Below are 24,101 nucleotides of genomic sequence, written 5' to 3'. Positions count from 1 at the left end.
AATCGAGGAAGACTTGCTTCCACTCTTAGCATGAGTTCTTAGGTGGCTGTACAGTCCAATACGGGAACCACAGTCTCTGTCACAGGTGGTTGAAGGAAAGGGTGGGCGGGGAGCCTGGTTTGCTGCACGTTCTTTCTGCTGCCTGCGCTTGATTTCTGCATGCTCTCGGCGAAGAGACTCGAGGTGCTCAGCACCCTCCTGGATGCACTTCCTCCACTTCGGGCGGTCTTTGGCCAGGGACTCCCAGGTGTCAGTGGGGATATCGCACTTTATCAGGGAGGCTTTGAGGGTGTCCTTGTAACATTTCCTCTGCCCACCTTTGGCTCGTTTGTCGTGGACAAGTTCCGAGTAGAGCGGTTGCTTTGGGAGTCTCGTGTCTGGCATGAGAACTATGTGGCCTGCCCAGCGGAGCTGATCAAGTGTGGTCAGTGATTCAATGCTGGGGATGTTGACCTTGATGACGACGCTAATATTGGTGCATCTGTCCTTTCAGTGGATTTGCAGGATCTTGCGGCGACATCGTTGCTGATATTTCTCCAGCGACTTGAGGTGCCTACTGTACATGGTCCATGTCTCTGAGCCATACAGGAGGGCGGGTATTACTACAGCCCTGTAGACCATGAGCTTGGTGACGGTTTTGAGGACCTGGTTTTCAAACACTTTTTTCCTCAGGCAGCCGAAGACTGCACTGGCACACTGGAGACGGTGTTGGATCTCGTCATCAATGCCTGCTCTTGTTGATTGGAGGTGCCCGAGATAAGGGAAGTGGTCCACGTTGTTCAGGGCCATGCCATGGATCTTGATGTCTGGAGGGGGGGGGGGGCAGTGCTGTGTGGCGAGAACAGGCTGGTGGAGGACCTTTGTCTTACTGATGTTTAGCGTAAGGCCCATGCTTTCATATGCCTTGGTAAGTACGTTGACTATGTCCTGGAATTCAGCCTGTATGTGTGCACAGACGCTGGCATCGTCTGCATACTGTAGCTCGACGACAGAGGTTGGAGTGCTCTTGGTCCTGGCCGGGACATGGCGAAGGTTGAATAGCTTCCCACTGGTTCTGTAGTTTAATTCCACTCCAGCGGGGAGCTTGTCAACTGTGAGGTGGAGCATGGCAGCGAGGAAGATTGAGAAGAGGGTTGGGGCGATGACTCAGCCCTGCTTGACCCCAGTCCGGCTGTGGATTGGGTCTGTGATGGATTCACGCAAGGATCACGACCTGCATGTTGCCGTGGAGCAGGCGAAGGATGGTGACATACTTTTGGGGGGCATCCGAAACTGAGGAGGACGCTCCATAGACCCTTGCGGTTGACAGTGCTAAAGGCCTTTGTATGGTCGAAGAATGCCATGTATAAGGGCTGGCGCTATTCCCTGCATTTTTCCTGCAGCTGTCGTTCTGCAAAAATCAAGTCCGCTGTGCCCCGGAGGGGACGAAATCCATACTGTAACTCCAGGAGGAGCTCCTCGGCCATGGGGAGAAGACGATTGAGGAGGACTCGAGCGACGACTTTCCCAGTGGCTGATAGCAGGGAGATTCCCGCAGTCGGACTTGTCCCCTTTTTTAAAGATGGTCACAAGCACTGCATCTCTAAGATCTCCCAACATGCTCTCCTCCCTCCAGATCAGATGAGGTTGTGTATTCACGCCAGCAGTGCTTCTCTGCCATACTTCAGTGCCTCAGCAGGGATTCCATCCGCTCCCGTAGCCTTGTTGTTTTTTAGCTGTCTTATGGCTTTTTCTACTTCGTGCAGTGTTGGGGTCTCACTGAGGTGATGGCGGGTAGCATGCTGCAGAATGGAGTCGAGAACACTCGAGTCAAAGGCAGAGTCTCGGTTGAGGAGATCTTTGAAGTGCTCCTTCCAGCGGGCCCTGACTGCCTCGGTGTCCTTGATGAGTGTTTCCCCGTTCTTGGCCAGAAGCGCGATGGGGCCTTGGGTGTTTGGACCGTAGGTGGCCTTGACTGCGATGAAGAATCCTCGTATATCATGGCTGTCGGCCAGCTGCTGTATCTCCTGTGCTTTCTCCATCCACCACCTGTGCTTTAGGTACCGGGTTTTTTGTTGGACCTCAGCCTTTAGCCGTATGTAATGCTGCTCCCGAGTTGGGTTGCTGTTTAAGGTTCAGAAATGCCCTGCGCTTGCAATCGATGAGCTGTTGAATCTCCTGATCATTCTCATCAAACCAGTCCTGGTATTTCCTGGTTGAGTGACCGAGCATCTCGTTGCAGGCACTGGTTATGGAGGCCTGGAGGACAGACCAAGCATAGAAACATAGAAAATAGGTGCAGGAGTAGGCCATTCGGCCCTTTGAGCCTGCACCGCTATTCAATGTGTTCATGGCTGAACATGAAACTTCAGTACCCCCTTCCTGCTTTCTCGCCATACCCCTTGATCCCCCGAGTAGTAAGGACTTCATCTAACTCCCTTTTGAATATATCCTCAAAAAATTCGAGAAGATTTGTCAAGCATGGACCGATCCTGTCACTGCTTTCCAAATGTACTGTTATTTCATCTTAATAATTGATTCCAGCATGTTCCCCACTCCTAATGTCAGTTTAACCAATCTATAATTCCCTGTTTTCTCTCTCCCTCCTTTTCTAAAAAGTGGGGATACATTAGCTACCCTCCAATCCATAGGAACTGATTCAGAGTCTATAGAATGTTGGAAAATGACCACCAATACATCCACTATTTCTAGGGCCACTTCCTTACTCGAGGGCATCAAATTCAAATTCAAATCATCACCAAAAGGCTCAAACCCAGGGAGGAACTATCGAGCACACTGTACAACAATGTTCAGGACACTTACTGTCTCTCCGGATCTGTGTCCGGTGGAGGAACTGATGGGTTTCTCTTATCTTTGGGTTAAATGATGTTCTCATCGAGGTGATGGATGTCACTGCTGGGGAATGGGATATTCTGAGCACCTAGTGTCTGCCTAAAGCACTCTTTAGTCAGGTACAGCACGGCTTAGATACAGAGTAAAGCACCCTCTACACTGTCCCATCAAACACTCCCAGGACAGGAACAGCATAGGTTAGATACACAGTAAACCTACCTCGACACTGCCCCAAACACTCCCAGAGCAGGTACAGCATGGGTCAGATAAAGAGTAAAGCCCTGTGTACACTATCTCACCAGGGCAGGTACAACACTGATTAGATAGCGTGAACCTCTCTCTATACTGTCCCATCAGACACTCCCAGGACAGGTACAGTACTGGTTAGATACAGAGTAAATCTCCTTCTACACTGTTCCATCAAACACTCCCAGGGCAGGTACAGCCTGGATTAAATATAGAGGAAAGCTCCCTCTATACTGTCCCATCAAACAGTCCAAGGGGAGGTACAGTACGGGTTAGATACAGAGTAAAGTTTTCTCTACACCGGCCAACAGACACTCCAAAGGCAGGTATTGCATGGGTTAGGCAGAGGGTAAAGCTCCCTCTATACTCCCCGATCAAACAATGCCAGGGCAGGCATAGCATATGCTAGATAAGAGCAAGGGTCCTTCTACACTGTCCCATCAAACACTCCCAGGACAGGTACAGCACAGGTTAGATAGAGTAAACCTACCTCTACACTGCCCCAAACACTCCCAGAGCAGGTACAGCCTGGATTAAATATAGAGGAAAGCTCCCTTGACACTGTCCCATCAAACACTCCAAGGGTAGGCATAGTACATAAGAAATAGATGCAGGAGTTGGCCATTTGGCCCCTCGAGCCTGCTCCGCCATTCAATAAGATCATGGTTGATCTGATCCTGGCCTCAACTCCACTTCCCCGCCCGCTCCCCATAACCCTGGACTCCCTTATCATTCAAAAATCTGTCTATCCCCACCTTAAATGACCCAGCCTCCACAGCTCTCTGAGGCAGAGAATTCCAAAGATTCAAGTCCCTCAGATAAGAAATTCCTCCATTTCAGTTTTAAATGAGCTACCTCTTATTCTGAAACTATGCTCCCGAGTTCTAGATTCCTCCACGAGGGGAAACATCGTCTCTGTATCAACCCTGTCAAGCCCCCTCAGAATCTTAAATGTTTCAATAAGATCACCTCCAAGTCTTCTAAACTCCAAAGAGCATAGGCCCCAACTGCTTCACCTTTCTTCTTATGACAACCTCTTCATCTCAGTCATCAACCTCTGGAACCTTCTCTGAACTGCTTCCAATGCAAGTATACCCCTCCTTAAATAAGGAGACCAAACTGTACACAGTACTCCAAGTGCAGTCTCACCAATGCCCTGTACAGTTGCAGAAGGACTTTCTTACTTTTATACTCCATCCCCCTTGCAATAAAGGACAACATTCCATTTGTGTTCCTAATTAATTGCTGTAACTGCACACTAACTTTGTGCGTTTAATGTACAAGGACCCCCAGATCCCTCTGTACTATCGCATTTTGTAATCTCTCCCCATTTAAATAATAATTTGCTGTTTTATTTCTCCGACCAAAGTGGATAACCACACATTTTCCCACATTATACTCCATCTGCCAAAGTTTTGCCCACTCACTTAGCTCTCTATATCCCTTTGTGTCCTCCTCACAACTTGCTAAGTTAGCACAGGTTAGATACAGAGTAAATCTCCATCTACATCTACATTATCCATCAAACACTCGCAGAGCAGGTACATAGAAACATAGAAAATAGGTGCAGGAACAGGCCATTCAGCCCTTCTAGCCTGTACCGCCATTCAATGTTTTCATGGCTGAACATGAAACTTCAGTACCCCCTTCCTGCTTTCTCGCCATACCCCTTGATCCCCCGAGTAGTAAGGACTTCATCTAACTCCCTTTTGAATATATTTAGTGAATTGGCCTCAACTACTTTCTGTGGTAGAGAATTCCACAGGTTCACCACTCTCTGGGTGAAGAAGTTTCTCCTCATCTCGGTCCTAAATGGCTTACCCCTTATCCTCAGACTGTGACCCCTGGTTCTGGACTTCCCCAACATTGGGAACATTCTTCTGCATCTAACCTGTCTAAACCTGTCAGAATTTTAAACGTTTCCATGAGGTCCCCTCTCATTCTTCTGAACTCCAGTGAATACAAGCCCAGTTGATCCAGTCTTTCTTGATAGGTCAGTCCCAACATCCCGGGAATCAGTCTGGTGAATCTTCGCTGCACTCCCTCAATAGCAAGAATGTCCTTCCTCAAGTTAGGAGACCAAAACTGTACACAATACTCCAGGTGTGGCCTCACCAAGGCCCTGTACAACTGTAGCAACACCTCCCTGCCCCTGTACTCAAATCTCCTCGCTATGAAGGCCAACATGCCATTTGCTTTCTGAACCGCCTGCTGTACCTGCATGCCAACCTTCAATGATTGATGTACCATGACACCCAGGTCTCGTTGCACCTTCCCTTTTCCTAATCTGTCACCATTCAGATAATAGTCTGTCTCTCTGTTTTTACCACCAAAGTGGATTACCTCACATTTATCCACATTATACTTCATCTGCCATGCATTTGCCCACTCACCTAACCTATCCAAGTCACTCTGCAGCCTCATGCATCCTCCTCGCAGCTCACACTGCCACCCAACTTAGTGTCATCCGCAAATTTGGAGATACTGCATTTAATCCCCTCGTCTAAATCATTAATGTACAATGTAAACAGCTGGGGCCCCAGTACAGAACCTTGCAGCACCCCACTAGTCACTGCCTGCCATTCTGAAAAGTACCCGTTTACTCCTACTCTTTGCTTCCTGTCTGACAACCAGTTCTCAATCCACGTCAGCACACTACCCCCAATCCCATGTGCTTTAACTTTGCACATTAATCTCTTGTGTGGGACCTTGTCGAAAGCCTTCTGAAAGTCCAAATATACCACATCAACTGGTTCTCCTTTGTCCACTTTACTGGAAACATCCTCAAAAAAATTCCAGAAGATTTGTCAAGCATGATTTCCCTTTCACAAATCCATGCTGACTTGGACCTATCATGTCACCATTTTCCAGATGCACTGCTGTGACATCCTTAATAATTGATTCCATCATTTTACCCACTACTGAGGTCAGGCTGACCGGTCTATAATTCCCTGTTTTCTCTCTCCCTCCTTTTTTAAAAAGTGGGGTTACATTGGCTACCCTCCACTCCATAGGAACTGATCCAGAGTCAATGGAATGTTGGAAAATGACTGTCAATGCATCCGCTATTTCCAAGGCCACCTCCTTAAGTACTCTGGGATGCAGTCCATCAGGCCCTGGGGATTTATCGGCCTTCAATCTCATCAATTTCTCCAACACAATTTCCCGACTAATAAAGATTTCCCTCAGTTCCCCCTCCTTACTAGACCCTCTGACCCCTTTTATATCCGGAAGGTTGTTTGTATCCTCCTTAGTGAATACCGAACCAAAGTACTTGTTCAATTGGTCTGCCATTTCTTTGTTCCCCATTATGACTTCCCCTGATTCTGACTGCAGGGGACCTACGTTTGTCTTTACTAACCTTTTTCTCTTTACATACCTATAGAAACTTTTGCAATCCGCCTTAATGTTCCCTGCAAGCTTCTTCTCGTACTCCATTTTCCCTGCCCTAATCAAACCCTTTGTCCTCCTCTGCCGAGTTCTAAATTTCTCCCAGTCCCCAGGTTCGCTGCTATTTCTGGCCAATTTGTATGCCACTTCCTTGGCTTTAATACTATCCCTGATTTCCCTAGATAGCCACGGTTGAGCCACCTTCCCTTTTTTCTTTTTACGCCAGACAGGAATGTACAATTGTTGTAATTCATCCATGCGGTTTCTAAATGTCTGCCATTGCCCATCCACAGTCAACCCCCTAAGTATCATTCGCCAATCTATCCTAGCCAATTCACGCCTCATACCTTCAAAGTTAACCTTCTTTAAGTTCTGGACCATGGTCTCTGAATTTACTGTTTCATTCTCCATCCTAATGCAGAATTCCACCATATTATGGTCACTCTTCCCCAAGGGGCCTCGCACAATGAGATTGCTAATTAATCCTCTCTCATTGCACAACACCAAGTCTAAGATGGCCTCCCCCCTAGTTGGTTCCTCAACATATTGGTCTAGAAAACCATCCCTTATGCACTCCAGGAAATCCTCCTCCACCGTATTGCTTCCAGTTTGGCTAGCCCAATCTATGTGCATATTAAAGTCACCCATTATAACTGCTACACCTTTATTGCATGCACCCCTAATTTCCTGTTTGATGCCCTCCCCAACATCCCTATTACTGTTTGGAGGTCTGTATACAACTCCTACTAACGTTTTTTGCCCTTTAGTGTTCTGCAGCTCTACCCATATAGATTCCACATCATCCAAGCTAATGTCTTTCCTAACTATTGCATTAATCTCCTCTTTAACCAGCAATGCTACCCCACCTCCTTTTCCTTTTATTCTATCCTTCCTGAATGTTGAATACCCCTGAATGTTGAGTTCCCAGCCCTGATCATCTAACACGGGTTAGATACAAAGTAAAGCTCCCTCTACATTGTCCCATCAAATACTCAGGGCAGGTACAGCATGGGTTAGGTACTGATTAAAGCTCCCTCTAACTGTCCCCTCAAACACTGCTACAGCAGGTACAGCACGGGTTAGATACAGAGTAAAGCTCCCTCTACACTGCCGCATCAAACACTCGCAGGACAGGTATAGCAAAATTAGATACAGAAGAAATCTCCCTCTACACTGTCCCATCAAAAACTCCCAGAGCAGGTACAGCACGGGTCAGAAACAGAGTAAAGCTTCGTCTACACTGTCCCATCAAACACTTGCAGGGCAGTTACAGCATGGATTAGATAGAGTAATCCTCCCTCTACACTGTCCCATCAAACACTCCCAGGGCAGCTACAGCATGGATTAGATATAGAGTAAACCTCCCTCTACACTGTCCTATCAGACACAACTAGGGCAGGTAGAGTATGGGTTAGATATCGAGGAAAGCTTTCCCGACACCAACCCATCAAAGCTCACAGGGCAGGTACAGCACGGGTTATGTGGAGAGTAAAGCTCTCTCTACACTCTGGGGGGAGAGTTGAACAGCCAGAGGTTGTGGTTCACATCGGTACCAATGACATGGGTAGGAAGAGGGATGAGGTCCTGCAGGCAGAGTTTAGGGAGCTAGGAGAGAAATTAAAAAGCAGGATCTCAAAAGGTAGTAATCTCTGGATTACTCCCGGTGCCACGAGCTAGTGAGTACAGATGGCTGGAGAGATGGTGCAGGCGGGAGGGCTTTAGCTTCCTGAGGCATTGGGAATGCTTCTGGGGGAGGCGGGACCTGTACAAGCTGGACGGTTTGCACCTCAACATAGCAGGGACCAATATCCTTGCGGGTGGGTTTGCTAGTGCTGTTGGGGAGGGTTTAAACTAGCTTGGCAGGGGGATGGGAACCTGAAAAAGATTCAATAGGGAGAGTAGTAAAGCTGGAATTAGAAAGCAAAAATAAAGAAAGTGAATTTGAAGGAGAGGATACAAGCAAGAAAAAAAGTTAAAAAAAAACTTAAAGACACTGTGTCTAAATGCACGTAGCACTTGTAACAAAATAGATAAGTTGACGGCACAAATTGAGACAAATGGGTATGATCTGATAGCCATTAGAGAGATGTGGTTGCAAGGTGACCAGGACTGGGAATTAAATAATTCAGGGGTACTTGACAATCCTGTAGGACAGACAGAAAGGAAAAGGAGGTGGGGTCGCTCTATGGATAAAGGATGGAATCACTACAATAGTAAGAAACTATATTGTCTCAAATGATAAGGGTGTTGAGACAGTTTGGGTGGAGATAAGGAATAATAAGGGGAAAAAGTCACTGGTGGGCATAGTCTTTAGGCCCCCGAGCAGTAACAACTCTGTTGGTCGCAGCATAAACCAGGAAATAGTGGGGGCTTGTAAAAAGGGAACAGCAATAATCATAGATGATATTAACCTCCATATTGATTGGACAAATCAAATTAGTCAGGGCAGCCTTGAGGAGGAGTTCATGGAGTGCATAAGGGACGGGTTCCTTGAGCAGTATGTAACAGAACCAACCAGGAGGCAGGCTATCTTAGATCTGATCCTGTGTAATGAGACAGAATTAATAAACAATCTCCTAGTAAAGGATCCGCTCGGAATGAGTGATCATAACATGATTGAATTTCAAATTCAGATGGAGGGTGAGAAAATTGGATCTCTAACCAGCATACTAAGCGTAAATAAAGGAAACTATGAAGGTATGAGGGCAGAGTTGGGTAAAGTGGACTGAGAAAATAGATTAAAGTGTAGGACGAATGATGAACTGTGGTGTACATTTAAGGAGATATTTCACAACTCTCAAGAAAAATACATTCCAGTGAGGAGGAAAGGGTGCAAGAGAAAAGATAGCCATCCGTGGCTAACTAAAGAAATAAAGGATGGTATCCAACTAAAAACAAGGGCATACAAAGTGACCAAATCTAGTGGGAGGATAGAAGAGTAGGAAGCTTTTAAAAGTCAGCAAAGAACGACTAAAAAAATGAAGAAGAAAGGGAAGATAGACTATGAGAGTAAATTAGCACAAAATATAAAAACAGATAGCAAGAGTTTCTATAGGTATATAAAAAGGAAAAGAGTGGCGAAAGTAAATGTTGGTCCCTTAGAGGACGAGACCAGAGAATTAATAATGGGGAACATGGAGATGGCAGAAACTCTGAACAAATATTTTCTATCAGTCTTTACGTTAGAGGACACCGGACACCAACAATATTCCAACACTGGATAGTCAAGGGGTTTTGGGGAAGAACTTAACACAATCACAATCACTAGGGAGGTGGTACTCAGTAAGATAATGGGACTAAAGGCAGATATATTCCCTGGACCTGATGGCTTGCATCCTAGGGTCTTAAGAGAAGTAGCGGCAGGGATTGTAGATGCATTGGTTGTAATTTACCAAAATTCCCTGGATTCTGAAGAGCTCCCAGCAGATTGGAAAACTGCAAATGTAACGCCCCTATTTAAAAAAGGAAGCAGACAAAAAACAGGAAACTATCGACCAGTTAGCCTAATAGCTGTGGTTGGGAAAATGTTGCTCTTGTCCATTATTAAAGAAGCAATAGGAGGACATTTGGATAAGCAAAATTCGATCAGGCAGAGTCAGCATGGATTTATGAAGGGGAAGTCATGTTTGATAAGTTTGCTGGAGTTCTTTGAGGATGTAACGAACAGGGTGGATAAAGTGGAACCAGTGGATATGGTGTATGTGGACTTCCAGCAGGCATTTGACAACGTGCTACATTAAAAAGGTTGCCGCACAAGATAAAAGTTCACGGAGTTGGGGGTAATATATTAGCATGGATAGAGGATTGGCTAACTAATAGAGAACAGAGAGTCGGGATAAATGGTTCATTCTCTGGTTAGCAACCAGTAACTAGTGGGGTGCCGCAGGGATCAGTGCTGGGTCCCCAATTATTTACAATCTATATTAACGACTTGGCCGAAGGGACTGAGTATAACGTAGCCAAGTTTGCTGACAATACAAAGATGGGTGGAAAAGCAATGTGTGAGCAGGACACAACAAATCTGCAGAAGGACATAGACAGGCTCAGTGAGTGGGCAAAAATTTGGCAGTTGGAGTATAATGTTGGAAAGTGTGAGGTCATGCACTTTGGCAGAAAAAAATCAAAGAGCAAGTTATTATTTAAATGGAGAAAGATTGCAAAGCGCCACAGTACAGCGGGACCTGGGGGTACTTGTGCATGAAACACAAAAGGATAGTATGCAGATACAGCAAGTGATCAGGAAGGCGAATGGTATCTTGGACTTTATTGCAAAGGGGTTGGAGTATAAAAGCAGGGAAGTCTTGCTGCAGCTATACAAGGTTTTGGTGAGGCCACATCTGGAATACTGTGTGCAGTTTTGGTTTCCATATTTACGAAAGGATATAGTTGCTTTGGAGGCAGTTCAGAGAAAGTTCACTCGGTTGATTCCGGGGATGAGAGGGTTGACTTATGAGGAAAGGTTAAGTAGGTTGGGCCTCTACTCACTGGAGTTCAGAAGAATGAGAGGCGATCTTATCGAAATGTATAAGATTATGAGGGGGCTCGACAAGGTGGATGCAGAGAGGATGTTTCCACTGATGGGGGAGACGAGAACTAGAGGGCATGATCTTAGAATAAGGGGCCGCCCATTTAAAACAGAGACGAGGAGAAATTTCTTCTCTCACAGGGTTCTAAATCTGTGGAATTCTCTGCCTCAGAAAGCTGTAGAAGCTGGAACATTGAATAAATTTAAGATAGAAATAGACAGTTTCTTAAACGAAAAGGGATAAGGGATTATGGGGAGCGGGCGGGGAAGTGGAGCTGAGTCCATGATCTTATTGAATGGCAGAGCAGGATCGAGGGGCCGTATGGCCTACTCCTGTTCCTTATGCTCTTCTGTACACTGTCTAATGAAACGTTCCCAGGGTAGGTGCAGCACGGATTAGATACAGAGTAAACCTCCGCCTACACTGTCCCATCAGAGACTCCCAGGGCAGGTACAGCATGGGTTAGATATAGCGTAACACTCCCTGTACACTGTCCTATCAAACACTCCCAGGGCAGGTATGGAACATAAGAAATAGGAGCAGGAGTAGACCATTTGCCCCTTCGAGCCTGCTCCGCCATTCAATAAGATCATGGCTGATCGGATCTAGGTCTCAACTCCACTTTACTGCCCACTCCCCATAATCCTTCACCCACTTATCGTTCAAAAATCTGTCTATCCCCACCTTAAATACATTCAATGACCCAGCCCCCACAGCTCTGAGGTAGAGAATTCCAAAGATTCACATCCCTCAGATAAGAAATTTCTCCTCATTTCAGTTTTAAATGAGCGACTCCTTATTCTGAAACTATGCCCTCTAGTTCTAGATTCCCCCACGAGGGGAAACATCCTCTCTGTCAAGCCCCCTCAGAATCTTATACGTTTCAATAAGATCACCTCTAAGTCTTCTAAACTCCAATGAGTACAGGCCCAATCTGCTCAACCTTTCTCATTATGAAAACCCTTTCATCTCAGTTATCAACCTCGGGAACTTTCTCTGAACTGCCTCCAGTGCAAGTATATCCTTCCTTAAATAAGGAGACCAAAACTGTACGCAGTACTCCAATTGTGGTCCTACCAACGCCCTGTACAGTTGCAGCAGGACTTCCCTACTTTTATACTCCATCCCCCTTGCAATAAAGGCCAACATTCCATTTGCCTTCCAGATTAATTGCAGCACCTGCTTGCTAACTTTTTGTGTTTAATGCACAAGGACCCCCAGATCCCACTGTACCACCGCATTTTGTAATCTCACAATTTAAATAATAATTTGCTTTATTATTTCTCCGACCAAAGTGGATAAGCTCACATTTTCCCACATTATACTCCATCTGCCAAAGTTTTGCCCACTCACTTAGCCTATCTATATCCCTTTGTAGATTATTGGCGTCCTCTTCACAACTTTCTAGGTTAGCACAGGTTTGGCACACAGTAAATCTCCGTCTACATTATCCCATCAAACACTCCCAGGGCAGGTAGAGTATGGGTTAGATTCAGAGAAAAGCTCCCGCCATACTGTCCCATTAAATACTCCCAAGACAGTTACAGTATGGGTTAGATAGACAGAAAAGCTTCCTCTAAACTGTCCCGTCAAACTCTGCCAGATCAGGTACAACATGGGTTAGATACAGTGCAAAGCTTCCTTTACATTATCCCGTCAAAAACTCCCAGGGCAGGTACAGCACAGGGTTAGATACAGAGTAAAACTCTCTCTATACTATCCCATCAAACAGTCCTGGGACATGTACAACATGGGTTAGATACAGAGTAAAGCTCCCTCTAAACTGTTCAATCAAACACTCCCAGGGCATGTACAGCACAGGTTAGATACAGAGAAAGCACCCTCTACATTGTCCCAACAAACAATCCCAGGGCAGGTACAGCACGGGTTAGATACAGAGTAAAGCACCCTCTACACTGTCCCAGCAAACAATCCCAGGCCAGGTACAGCATGGGTTAGATACAGGGTAACTCTCCCTTACTACAACAGTGACTACAATCCAAAAGTACCTCATTGGCGCTTTGAGGGCTCCAGCGGTCATGAAAGGCGCCAAATAAATCCAAGTCTTTCTCCCTCTTCACTGTCCCATCAGACACTGCCAGCCCATAATGAGCAGGACTCAGGGAGGTTGGTTGCTAGACACTGCAGTGATGTCATAAAGCAGGGCCATTCAGCCCAGTGGGTCCTCTCCATGTCCCTTTAAAGGTGGAGAGCTGGGACATCCTGTCTCAACACACATCCCCCTGTTCATACTGAGAATCCCCGGGGAAGGCCTAAGGCCCAGAGTGTGGAACACAACTAAGGGGGAAAGAGGAGGAGAGACAGTGCAGTGTGGGAGAGGAGGGAGGAGTCTGCTCATTCCCCAGGGGCAGATCAGAAAAAGTGCTTCGAGTGGTAGGTCCAGCAGTGAAACTGAAAACAAACAAAGGGAATAAATAAAGATCCAATCCAAGGGAACAAACAACGGTCATCTGGTAGACATCACAACCGGCCCAGAATTATTCAATGGGCGAGCATCGATTGCTTATTGTGGGAAGTTCCACACTTCAACCATCCATTGAGTGAAGAAGTGTATCCTAACATCTCCCCTGAATGGCCTGGCTCGGATTTTAAGGTTATGTCCCCTCGTCCTAGACACCCCAAGCAGCAGAATAAATTTCTCTCTATCTACCCGAGCAATTGCTTTCAAATTCACACTAAATTCCCACAGACTAGGTGGCGTATGGGTTAGATACAGAGTAAAGTTTCCTCTACACTGCCGCAGGGCACACTTCAGTGTCCGTCCCAACCGCACTGCTGGCAGCTTATCAATTAAAATTCAGCAGCAGTATGATCTGCCACTGCACTGAAAACTTTCCACCCACAGCTCCTGATCAGTTTCAGGTTAAAGCTCCTTTTAAACTGCCAGCACTCCCAGGGCAGGGACAGCACGAATTAGGTATACAGTAAATCTGTGTCAGAGGAAACTGTACCCCAGTGAGAGTCAGTGTCAGAGGAAACTGTACCCCAGTGAGAGTCAGTGCCAGAGGAAACTGTATTCCAGTGAGAGTCAGTGCTACAGGAAACTGTATCCCAGTGACAATCAGTGCCAGAGGAAACATGCAGCAGAGCCTGGTCTCCAGTCATCTTGGATCCCCTTGCCATTGGACCAAGACCTTGCTCTGCCAAGCCCGTGAGGTAGCGAATGTGCAAGGGCCACCTCACATTAAAAGAATTCACACTATGAGCAATACATAACAATCCTCTTCCTCTGCAGTTATCAATCTATTGCAATTCCCCATGCCTGTAGTTTCGTTATATTACGATTCAAAATATCTTCAGTTATCAGCAACAAATGGCATCTATATCACGCCTTAAACGTAGTAAAATGTCCCAAGGCACTTCACAGGACTGTTAGCAAACAAACTTTGACACCCAGTCACGTAAGGAAATATTAGCACAGGTGACTGAAAGCTTGTTCAAAATGGTAGGTATTAAGGAGCATTTTAAAGGTGGAGAGGTTTAGGGAGGAATTTCAGAGTTTATGGTCTTGGCAGCTGAAGGTACGGCCACCAATATTGCTGAAAATTGGGGCTGCTCAAGAGGCCAGAATTGGAGGAATGCAAAGATCTGAGGGTTGTCGCGCTGGAGGAGGTTACAGCAATAGGGAGGGGCAAGGTCCTGGATGGATTTCAAAACAAGGATGAGAATTTTGAAAGCGAGGCACTGATGGACCAGGAGCCAATGTAGTTCAGCAAGCACAGGGGTGATGGGTGAACGGAAATTGGTACAAGTTGGGATGAGAGGGCCGAGGACAGATTGAGTAGAATAGGCCTATATTCTCTGGAGTTTAGAAGAACGGAAGGTGATATCATTGAAACATATAAAATTCTGAGAGGAATTGACAAGGGCTGGAGAGTCGGGAGTTAGGGGTCCTAGTATTAGGATAAGAGATCGGTCATTTAAGACTATGTGGAGGAGCTATTTCTTCACTCAGAGTTATGAATCTTTAAAATTCTCTATCGAATAGAGATCTTACTGAATGGCGGGTCAGATAGGAGGGGCCGTATGGCCAACTCCTGCTGCTACTTCTTGTGTTCTTGAGTAAGGATATGGGCAGGAGTGTTGAAGAAACATAGAAATTTACAGCACAGAAGGAGGCCATTTCAGACCATCGTGTCTGCGCCGGCCGACAAAGAGCCGCACGGCCCTCGGTCAGCAGCCCTGAAGGTTACATATAAACCTATGAACAATGAACAATGGCGGAAAGGTAAATAGCACCCAGCCCAATCAGTCCGCCTCACACAACTGCATCACCCCTTGCACCGAAACATTCTACACTCCACCCCAACCAGAACCATGTGATGTCCTGGGAGAGGCAAAAAACAGGTAAAAACCCAGGCCAATTTCGGGAAAGAAAATGTGGGAACATTTTTCTCCTACCCATCCAGGCGATCGAAACTAGTCCAGATCACCCTGGCCATATTCGATTCCCTGCAGCACTTACCATTATATCTGCGCTGGCCAACAAGAGGTGATCTAGTCTAATCCCAATTACCAGCTCTAGGTCCGTACCCTGCAGGTTACGGCACTTTAAGTGCCCATCCAACCATCTCTTAAAAGTAGTGAGGGTTTCTGTATCCACTACTCTTCCAGGCAGTGAGTTCCAGATCCCCAAAACCCTCTGCGTAAAGAAGCCCCCCCTCAAATCCCCTCTAAACCTTCCACCAACCACCTTAAAACTATGCCCCCTAAGTTTAAGCTTATGTTTACGGAGAGTGCGAGGTGTGAGGCCGATCAGAGGTATGGATGAGGGTTTGAGCAGATGAGCTGAGGAAGGGGCAGAGACCGGCGATGTTATGGAGGTGGAAGTAAGCGTACTTGGTGACTGAGGGAATATGGGTTCGGAAGCTCATCTCGGGGTCAAGTACGATGCCAATCAATAAATTGCAACTCTCCATAACTGTGTTTCAGTATATTAGAATACTACATATCTCTCGTGATTAATGCTTCAATATTAGTAATCAATATAAAGTAGTTATCAATATATTTTCTTATAATTCTAAATGTCCATGAATGAATCATTGATTCTGTGGGTGATAGGCCGTGCTGGTCTTTCAGATGGGTCTGTGCACTATGATCAGTGAATTGACGATGTGCTTCCGGTTCAATCTTTCCACTGGCTTTCTCACCAGATGGGAAATATTTGAACACTGAGATGTGATGGTGTCGTTGTGAGTTCAGCCGCACCTAATGTAGAGAGACCGGTCCATCTGCTGGGCTCGGCCTCAACTGGAGTCACCTCTTAGATCAAAGCCCTTCACTCTAAAACACACACAAGATTCACTGTGACTGTGTTTAGAGACAGAAACTGATCTCACTTTACATCCCATTGCATGGCCTCATGCTGGATAATTGTGCTCGGTGGTTAGTCTCTCCCGGTCTCATTTCCTGTCTTACCTTGTAACCTGTGTGTACTGTCTACAGGACCGGTGTGTATCTGAGTAAATGGCACTTTTTCTTACCTTTCTCCCCAGTCGATCTATTGAAGCACTTTCAATCGGAAGGGGCTCACTGGTTGGTGCTCTCACAATCCTGTGCTGGTTCACCTGCTGTTGTTCCTCAGTCCACAATCCCCGTTTCCTTCCAGCTGTGGAACTTTCTCAATCACTCCACCATTCACCGGGAGATCTAATTATCACAGGGCAGAAAATTAGAAGATTAATGTTGTGAAGTGGAATGTAATGTAAAGTGTTTTTCCAACGTTTCAGAACAGTATATATCCAGTATTTCTGTTTGATTTTATCCTTTTCCTCAGATCTCTCCTGCCCGTCTGGACTTACAGAAAATCACCAGAAATCTCCTCGGGTTACACACTGTCTGATCTCACTGGGCTACGGGTTACACGCTGTCTGATCTCACTGGGCCCCCAGGTTACACACTGTCTGATCTCACTGGGCCCCCGGGTTACACACTGTCTGATCTCACTGGGCCCCAGGGTTACACACTGTCTGATCTCACTGGGCCCCCGGGTTACACACTGTCTGATCTCACTGGGCCCCCGGGTTACACACTGTCTGATCTCATTGGGCCCCCGGGTTACACACTGTCTGATCTCACTGGGCCCCCGGGTTACACACTATCTGATCTCATTGGGCCCCCGGGTTACACACTGTCTGATCTCACTGGGCCCCCGGGTTACACACTGTCTGATCTCACTGGGCCCCCGGGTTACACACTGTCTGATCTCATTGGGCCCCCGGGTTACACACTGTCTGATCTCACTGGGCCCCCGGGTTACACACGGTCTGATCTCACTGGGCCCCCGGGTTACACACTGTCTGATCTCACTGGGCCCCCGGGTTACACACTATCTGATCTCACTGGGCCTCTGGGTTACACACTGTCTGATCTCACTGGGCCCCCGGGTTACACACTGTCTGATCTCACTGGGCCCCCGGGTTACACACTATCTGATCTCATTGGGCCCCCGGGTTACACACTGTCTGATCTCACTGGGCCCCCGGGTTACACACTGTCTGATCTCACTGGGCCCCCGGGTTACACACTGTCTGATCTCACTGGGCCCCCGGGTTACACACTGTCTGATCTCATTGGGCCCCCGGGTTACACACTGTCTGATCTCACTGGGCCCCCGGGTTACACACGGTCTGATCTCACTGGGCCTCTGGGTTACACACTGTCTGATCTCACTGGGCCCCCGGGTTACACACTGTCTGATCTCACTGGGCCCCCGGGTTACACACTGTCTGATCTCACTGGGCCCCCGGGTTACACACTGTCTGATCTCACTGGGCCTCTGGGTTACACACTGTCTGAACCTCACTGGGCCCCCGGGTTACACTCTGTCTGATCTCACTGGGCCCCGGGGATGGGGACGAGGAGCCGAGGGGAGGGGGGAGAGGAGGAGGGGACGGTTACAGGAGGAGGGGAGGGGAACGGTTTCCCAGGACCCCCCCATTCTCTCCCCATCGTCTGTCAAACCCCCCACCCTCCCCGTCTGTCTCCTCCCTCCCCAGTCATTCTGGGGATGTGCCTGTGTCAAGTCTGTGTGCGCGTGTCCGTGTCTCTCTCGCCCACACCATGTCTCACCTTTTCCCCGGCCCCCTCTTCCCTCCCCCACACGGGACCCTCTCCCCCGGCCCCCTCTCCCTCGGCCCCCTCTCTCCCCCCCGGCCCCCAGGACACTCTCCCTCGGCCCCCTCTCCCCCCGGTGCCGCTCAGCTCCGCTCACTTTCCGCCATCTTGTTTACCTTTACCAACGGCCGACCTCTGGGGATCCTGGACATGCGCAGTGCCGCCTCTCAGCGCGCTCAGGGAGGCGTTGTCCGCCACTGCAATTGGCTGATTGACCTGATTGACAGGCCGCCTACAAATCGCTACCCTGTATCTGCCACTTTCCCCGCCCGCTCCCACAGTCTGAGGCGGGCTCGCTCCGGGTCACGCGGCTGCGATTGGAACTCGCGCCGCCGCTCGCTCAGCGCCAGTGACGTCAACAACCCGACAAGAATGAGTGTGTGACGTCAAAACCCCAGCAACGCGAGCTGTGTGACATCAGTAACCTGACAATGCAGTATCTGTGACGTCATGTAGCCTGGCGGGGAGGGCACTGAGCCCAGAGGATGGGTATACCGAGCCTGGCATCAGGGGAGGGCACCGACCCCACAGGATGGGCGTATACTGAGCCTGGCACCAGGGGAGGGCACCGACCCCACAGGATGGGCGTATACCGAGCCTGGCATCAGGGGCGGGCACCGACCCCACAGGTTGGCCGTGTATCTAGCCTGGCAGCAGGGGAGGGCACTGACCCCACAGGATGGCCGTGTTTCTAGCCTCGCACCAGGGGAGGGCACCGACCCCACAGGATGGCCGTGTATCTAGCCTGGCACCAAGGGAGGGCACAAACCCCACAGGATGGCCGTGTATTGAGCCTGGCACCAGTGGTGGTGGGAGGGGGGGGTAGGGCACTGACCCACAGGATGGGCGTATACCGAGCCTGGCACCAGGGGCAGGGAGGGCACCAGGAAAACCATTGGCCCATTGGTTGTCACGTGTGTGTCCAGCGGGGCGGGAGCTGCGGGTTTTCGCATCAGTGACAGGCCCAGATTACCCAGGTGTATCGGCGCTGCATGGCCCATAGGACAGGAACAAGAAGGAGAGAATGTTCTGAAGTTCTATCCTGTACTTACAGTGATGACTTTTGTAAACTCCTTTTAAAGAATATTAGAAGGAGAAGATTAGCACACGGGAACCTCAAACCCAAAGATCACGTCCCTATCTGCCAGAGTTAGTCGATTCATCAAGGTCTGATTATCATCGGCCTTTTACATAAGAACATAAGAAATAGGAGCAGGAGTAGGCCAAATAGCCCCTGGAGCCTGCTCTGCCATTTAATACAATCATGGCTGATCTGATTATAGACTCAGGTCCACTTTCGTGCCCGCTCCCCATAACCCCTTAATCTCTTATCGGTTAAGAAACTGTCTACCTCTGACTTAAATTTATTTAATGTCCCAGCTTCCACAGTTCTCTGAGGCAGCGAATTCCACAGATTTACAACCCTGAGAGAAGAAATTTCTCCTCATCTCAGTTTTAAATGGGCGGCCCCTTATTCTAAGATTATGCCCCCAAGTTCTAGTCTCCCCTATCAGTGGAAACATCCTCTCTGCATCCACCTTGTCAAGCCACCTCATAATCTTATATGTTTCGATAAGATCACCTCTCATTCTTCTGAATTACAATGAGTATAGGCCCATTCTCCTCAACCTTTCCTCGTAAGTCAACCCCCTCATCTCCGGAATCAACCTAGTGAACCTTCTCGGAACTGCCTCCAAAGCAAGTACATTATTTCGTAAATATGGAAACCAAGGCAGTATTCCAGGTGTGGCCTCACCAATACCCTGTACAACAAACAAGACTTCCCTGTTTTTATACTCCATCCCCTTTGCAGTAAAGGCCAAGATACCATTGGCCTTCCTGATCACTTGCTGTACCTGAATACTAACCTTTTGTGTTTCATGCACAAATAACCCAGGTCCCGCTGCACTGCAGCACTTTGCAATTTTTCTCCATTTAAATAATAACTTGCTCTTTGATTTGTTTTGCCAAAGTGCATGACCCTCACTTTCCAACATTATACTTCATCGACCAAATTTTTGCCCACTCACTTAGCCTGTCTATTGTTTTGCAGGTTTTTTGTGTCCTCCTCACACATTGCTTTTTATCACATCTTTTCATCGTCAGCAAACTTGGCTATGTTATACTCGGTCCTTTCTTCCAAGTTGTTAATATAGATTGTAAATAGTTGGGGTCCCAGCAGCACCCCACTAGTTACTGATTGCCAACCGGAGAATGAACCATTTATCCCGACTCTCTGTTTTCTGTTAGCCAATCCTCTATCCATGCTAATATATTACCCCCAACCCCGTGAACTTTTATCTTGCGCAGTAACCTTTTATTTGGCACCTTCTCAAATGCCTTCTGGAAGTCCAAATACACCAAATCCACTGGTTCCCATTTATCCACCCTGTTCGTTACATCCTCAAAGAATTCCAGCAATTTGTCAAACATGACTTCCCCTTCATAAATCCATGCTGACTCTGCCTGACCGAATTATGCTTTTCCAAATGTCCTGCTACTGCTTCTTTAATAATGGACTCCAACATTTTCCCAACCACAGATGTTAGGCTAACTGGTCTAGTTTCCTGCTTTTTGTCTGCCTCCTTTTTTAATAAGGGTGTTACATTTGCCGTTTTCCAATCTGCTGGGACCTCCCAGAATCCAGGGAATTTTGGTAAATTATAACCAATGCATCCACTATCCCTGCCATTACTTCTCTTAAGACCCTAGGATGCAAGTCATCAAGTCCAGGGGATTTATCTGCCTTTAGTCCCATTATCTCATTATCTTACTTCTTAGTGATTGTGATAAGTTCCTCCCCCGCTATAGTCCTTTGACTATCCACTGTTGGAATATTGCTTTTGTCCTCTACCATAAAGACTGATACAAAATATTTATTCAGAGTTTCTGCCATCTCCATGTTCCCCATCACTAATTCGCATTCTCGTCCTCTGAGGGATCAACATTTACTTTAGCCACTCTTTTCCTTTTTATATACCGAGAGAAACTCTTGCTATCTGTTTATATATTTTGAGCTAGTTTACTTTCACAGTCTATCTTCCCTTTCTTAATGATTTTTTTAGTCATTCTTTGCTGGCTTTTAAAAGCTTCCCAATCTTCTGTCTTCCCACTAGTTTTGCCCACTTTGTATGCCCTTGCTTTTAATTGGATACCGTCCTTTATTTCTTTAGTTAGCCACGGATGGCTATCTTTTCTTTTACACCCTCAATGGAACTGGAACTGGATTGCAGTGGGACTTTCAGGAGAATATTAAAGTTGGGCACCACAGAAATAATTACAATCTGAGCATCAATATCAGGGCAACTTATTCCCGGGGCATTCATTCATCGCGGGCCACCCCGACATGTGAGAGGACACCACCACATGTCGGGAGGATAAAAGAGCAGCGTGGGTCCTGTGACATCGTGGGTCACCCCGACCTGTGAGAGGTCACCACCGCAGGTCGGGAGGATAAAAGAGCAGCGTGGGTCCTGGGACATCGTGGGTCACCCCGACCTGCGAGAGGTCACCACCGCAGGTCGGGAGGATAAAAGAGCAGCGTGGGTCCTGGAATATTGAGGGTCACCCTGACCTGCGAGAGGACATATTCTCATCCGTTCCGTGTACTGCTTTCATCTGCATAGAGCTACATGTAACGTGATTCGTGATCGGTATTGAAATGTATCATGGAATGTAATGTAAACCTGTTACTATCTGCTCCATGTAATACCCTTATTTGCACAGTACTACATGTAACGTGATTTACGGATTGTACTAAACTGTACCTTGAAATGAAATGCACGCTAGTGCATCGTATGGAACTGCTGTCAGCATCCAAACGAATTGTATGGAATTGCTGACCACAAGGTGCTGAACTATTTTCCAATGTATTGTGAAAATTTTATATGAATAAAGTAAATTTTTGAAGAAAAAAAAGCCATCGTGGGTCAGGAGGATAAAAGAGCATACCACTGCAGCTTCCAGAGAGCTTCTACAAGTGTGCGACGGCTTCGAGGTGGGCGACTGGATATCATCAAAACCCAGGTCACAGTTTGGAACGTGGGCAGGAACATCGGCGGGGTCCAGGTACAGCGGAGGAGCGGGAAGGTCGGGGCAGATGAGCGGTGAGAGATCGTGGCGGAGGAACGGTGAGAGATCGTGGCGGAGGAACGGTGAGAGATCGTGGCGGAGGAATGGTGAGAGATCGTGGCGGAGGAACGGTGAGAGATCGTGGCGGAGGTGCGGTGAATGAGGGTACGGGGCCCAGAAGAGCCGAGAGCCCAGGGACAGCACGGACCTGCCCACACTGCGATATGTGTGCGCACTAGGTCCTTGCAACAGAGCAGGTCTCCTGCCGTCCTAGTTAACCCTTGCCGCTGGATAAAGGCCGAGCTCTGTCAAGCCCGTGTGGTGGCTGGTGTGAGACGGTCACCACAAGTTAAAACAATCCAGGCATAGGCATCTTCCACCCTTCAATTGGAGTTCAGGACTGGAATATCGGCTCCTTCATTTAAACATCTGCGAACCCATGTGGAAGCAAGTCATCCTGGTTCCAGGGACCGCCGATGATGATGAAGACCATTCTTGGGGAGATTGCGGGTATTCCCGGGATTCTGTAGATATTGTGGGAGGCCGATTAGTTCGGTGACAATCACAAATCTGCCTTGGAATAGACAAAACAATCTGTGACCCGCCTGTGAAGCGCCTGGGGACCTTTTACTGCATTAAAGATGCTATATAAACACAAGTTGTTGTTGTTGTCCCGCCAATCCCGTTTTTTTTTCATAGGCAGTCCCTCGGAATCGAGGAAGACTTGCTTCCACTCCTAAAATATGAGTTCTTTGGTGGTTGAACAGTCCAATACAGGAGCCACAGACCCTGTCACAGGTGGGACAGATATTTGTCGGAGGAAGGGGTGGGTGGCACTGATTTATCACACGCTCTTTCCGCTGCCTGCGCCTGACCTCTTCACGCTCGCGGTGTTGAGATTCGAAAAGCTCAACAACCTCCTGGATGCACTTCCTCCACTTAGGACGGTCTTTGGCCAGGGACTCCCAGGTGTCAGTGAGGATGTTGCATTTTATCAGGGAGGCTTTGAGGGTGTCCTTGTAACGTTTCCTCTGCCCACCTTTGGCTCGTTTGCCATGACGGAGCTCCGCATAGAGCACTTGCTTTGGGAGTCCCGTGTCGGGCATGCGGACAATGTGGCCTGCCCAGCGGAGCTGGTCGAGTGCGGTCAGTGCTTCAATGCTGGGGATGTTGGCCTGGTCGAGGACGCTAACGTTGGTGCATCTGTCCTCCCAGGGGATTTGCAGGATCTTGCGGAGACATCGTTGGTGGTATTTCTCCAGGGACTTGAGCTGTCTGCTGTACATGGTCCATGTCTCTGAGCCATACAGGAGGGCGGCTATTACTACAGCCCTGTAGACCATGAGCTCGGTGGTAGGTTTGAGGGCCTGGTCTTCAAACACTCTTTTCCTCAGGCGGCCGAAGGCTGCACTGGTACACTGGAGGCGGTGTTGGATCTGGTGGTCAATGCCTGCCCTTGTTGATAAGAGACTCCCGAGGTTTGGGGAATGGTCCCCGGTGTCCAGGGCCGCGCCGTGGACCTTGCTGACTGGGGGGCAGTGCTGTGCGGCGGGGACAGGCTGCTGGAGGACCTTTGTCTTACGGATGTTTAGTGTAAGGCCCGAGCTCTCGGCCGCCTCAGTAAATACGTCACAATGTCCTGGAGTGAAACACAGGGGCAAAGGTCACCGCCCGTTAAACATTCAAATATTTCAACCCAACCGCCAAGCTCCGAGCGCGAGCCTCGCTCAACCCAAATCATGGCCGCAAACCCCGCCTCCCGGCGGCGCTGATTAGCCAGGGGCGGCCCGGTGAGGAGCTCCCGGGGGAGCGGATTGGCCTGAGCACCTGTCACTCAGAGTGAGGGAGGCGGGTTCTCGGGGGCGGGGCTCTCCCGGGGGAAACGGATTGGCCTGTCAC

General features: G+C 48.1%; 2 protein-coding genes across 7 annotated transcripts in view; one reads left to right on the top strand and one right to left on the bottom strand.

The window, feature by feature from the left end:
• LOC139247638 (zinc finger protein 229-like) overlaps positions 1-24,101 on the top strand; it is a 401,943-nt gene that overhangs the window by 140,251 nt on the left and 237,591 nt on the right. The window lies entirely within an intron of this gene.
• LOC139247637 (zinc finger protein ZFP2-like) overlaps positions 1-24,101 on the bottom strand; it is a 100,939-nt gene that overhangs the window by 28,158 nt on the left and 48,680 nt on the right. Inside the window, exon 3 of the mRNA XM_070871715.1 lies at positions 16,459-16,473. Coding sequence (XP_070727816.1) covers positions 16,459-16,473 — 15 coding nt within the window. The remainder of the gene's footprint in view (positions 1-16,458; positions 16,474-24,101) is intronic.

The sequence above is a fragment of the Pristiophorus japonicus genome, unplaced genomic scaffold (genome assembly GCF_044704955.1).
Source record: "Pristiophorus japonicus isolate sPriJap1 unplaced genomic scaffold, sPriJap1.hap1 HAP1_SCAFFOLD_278, whole genome shotgun sequence".
Lineage (NCBI taxonomy): Eukaryota > Metazoa > Chordata > Chondrichthyes > Pristiophoridae > Pristiophorus > Pristiophorus japonicus.
This window is presented reverse-complemented; position numbering and strand designations above follow the sequence as displayed.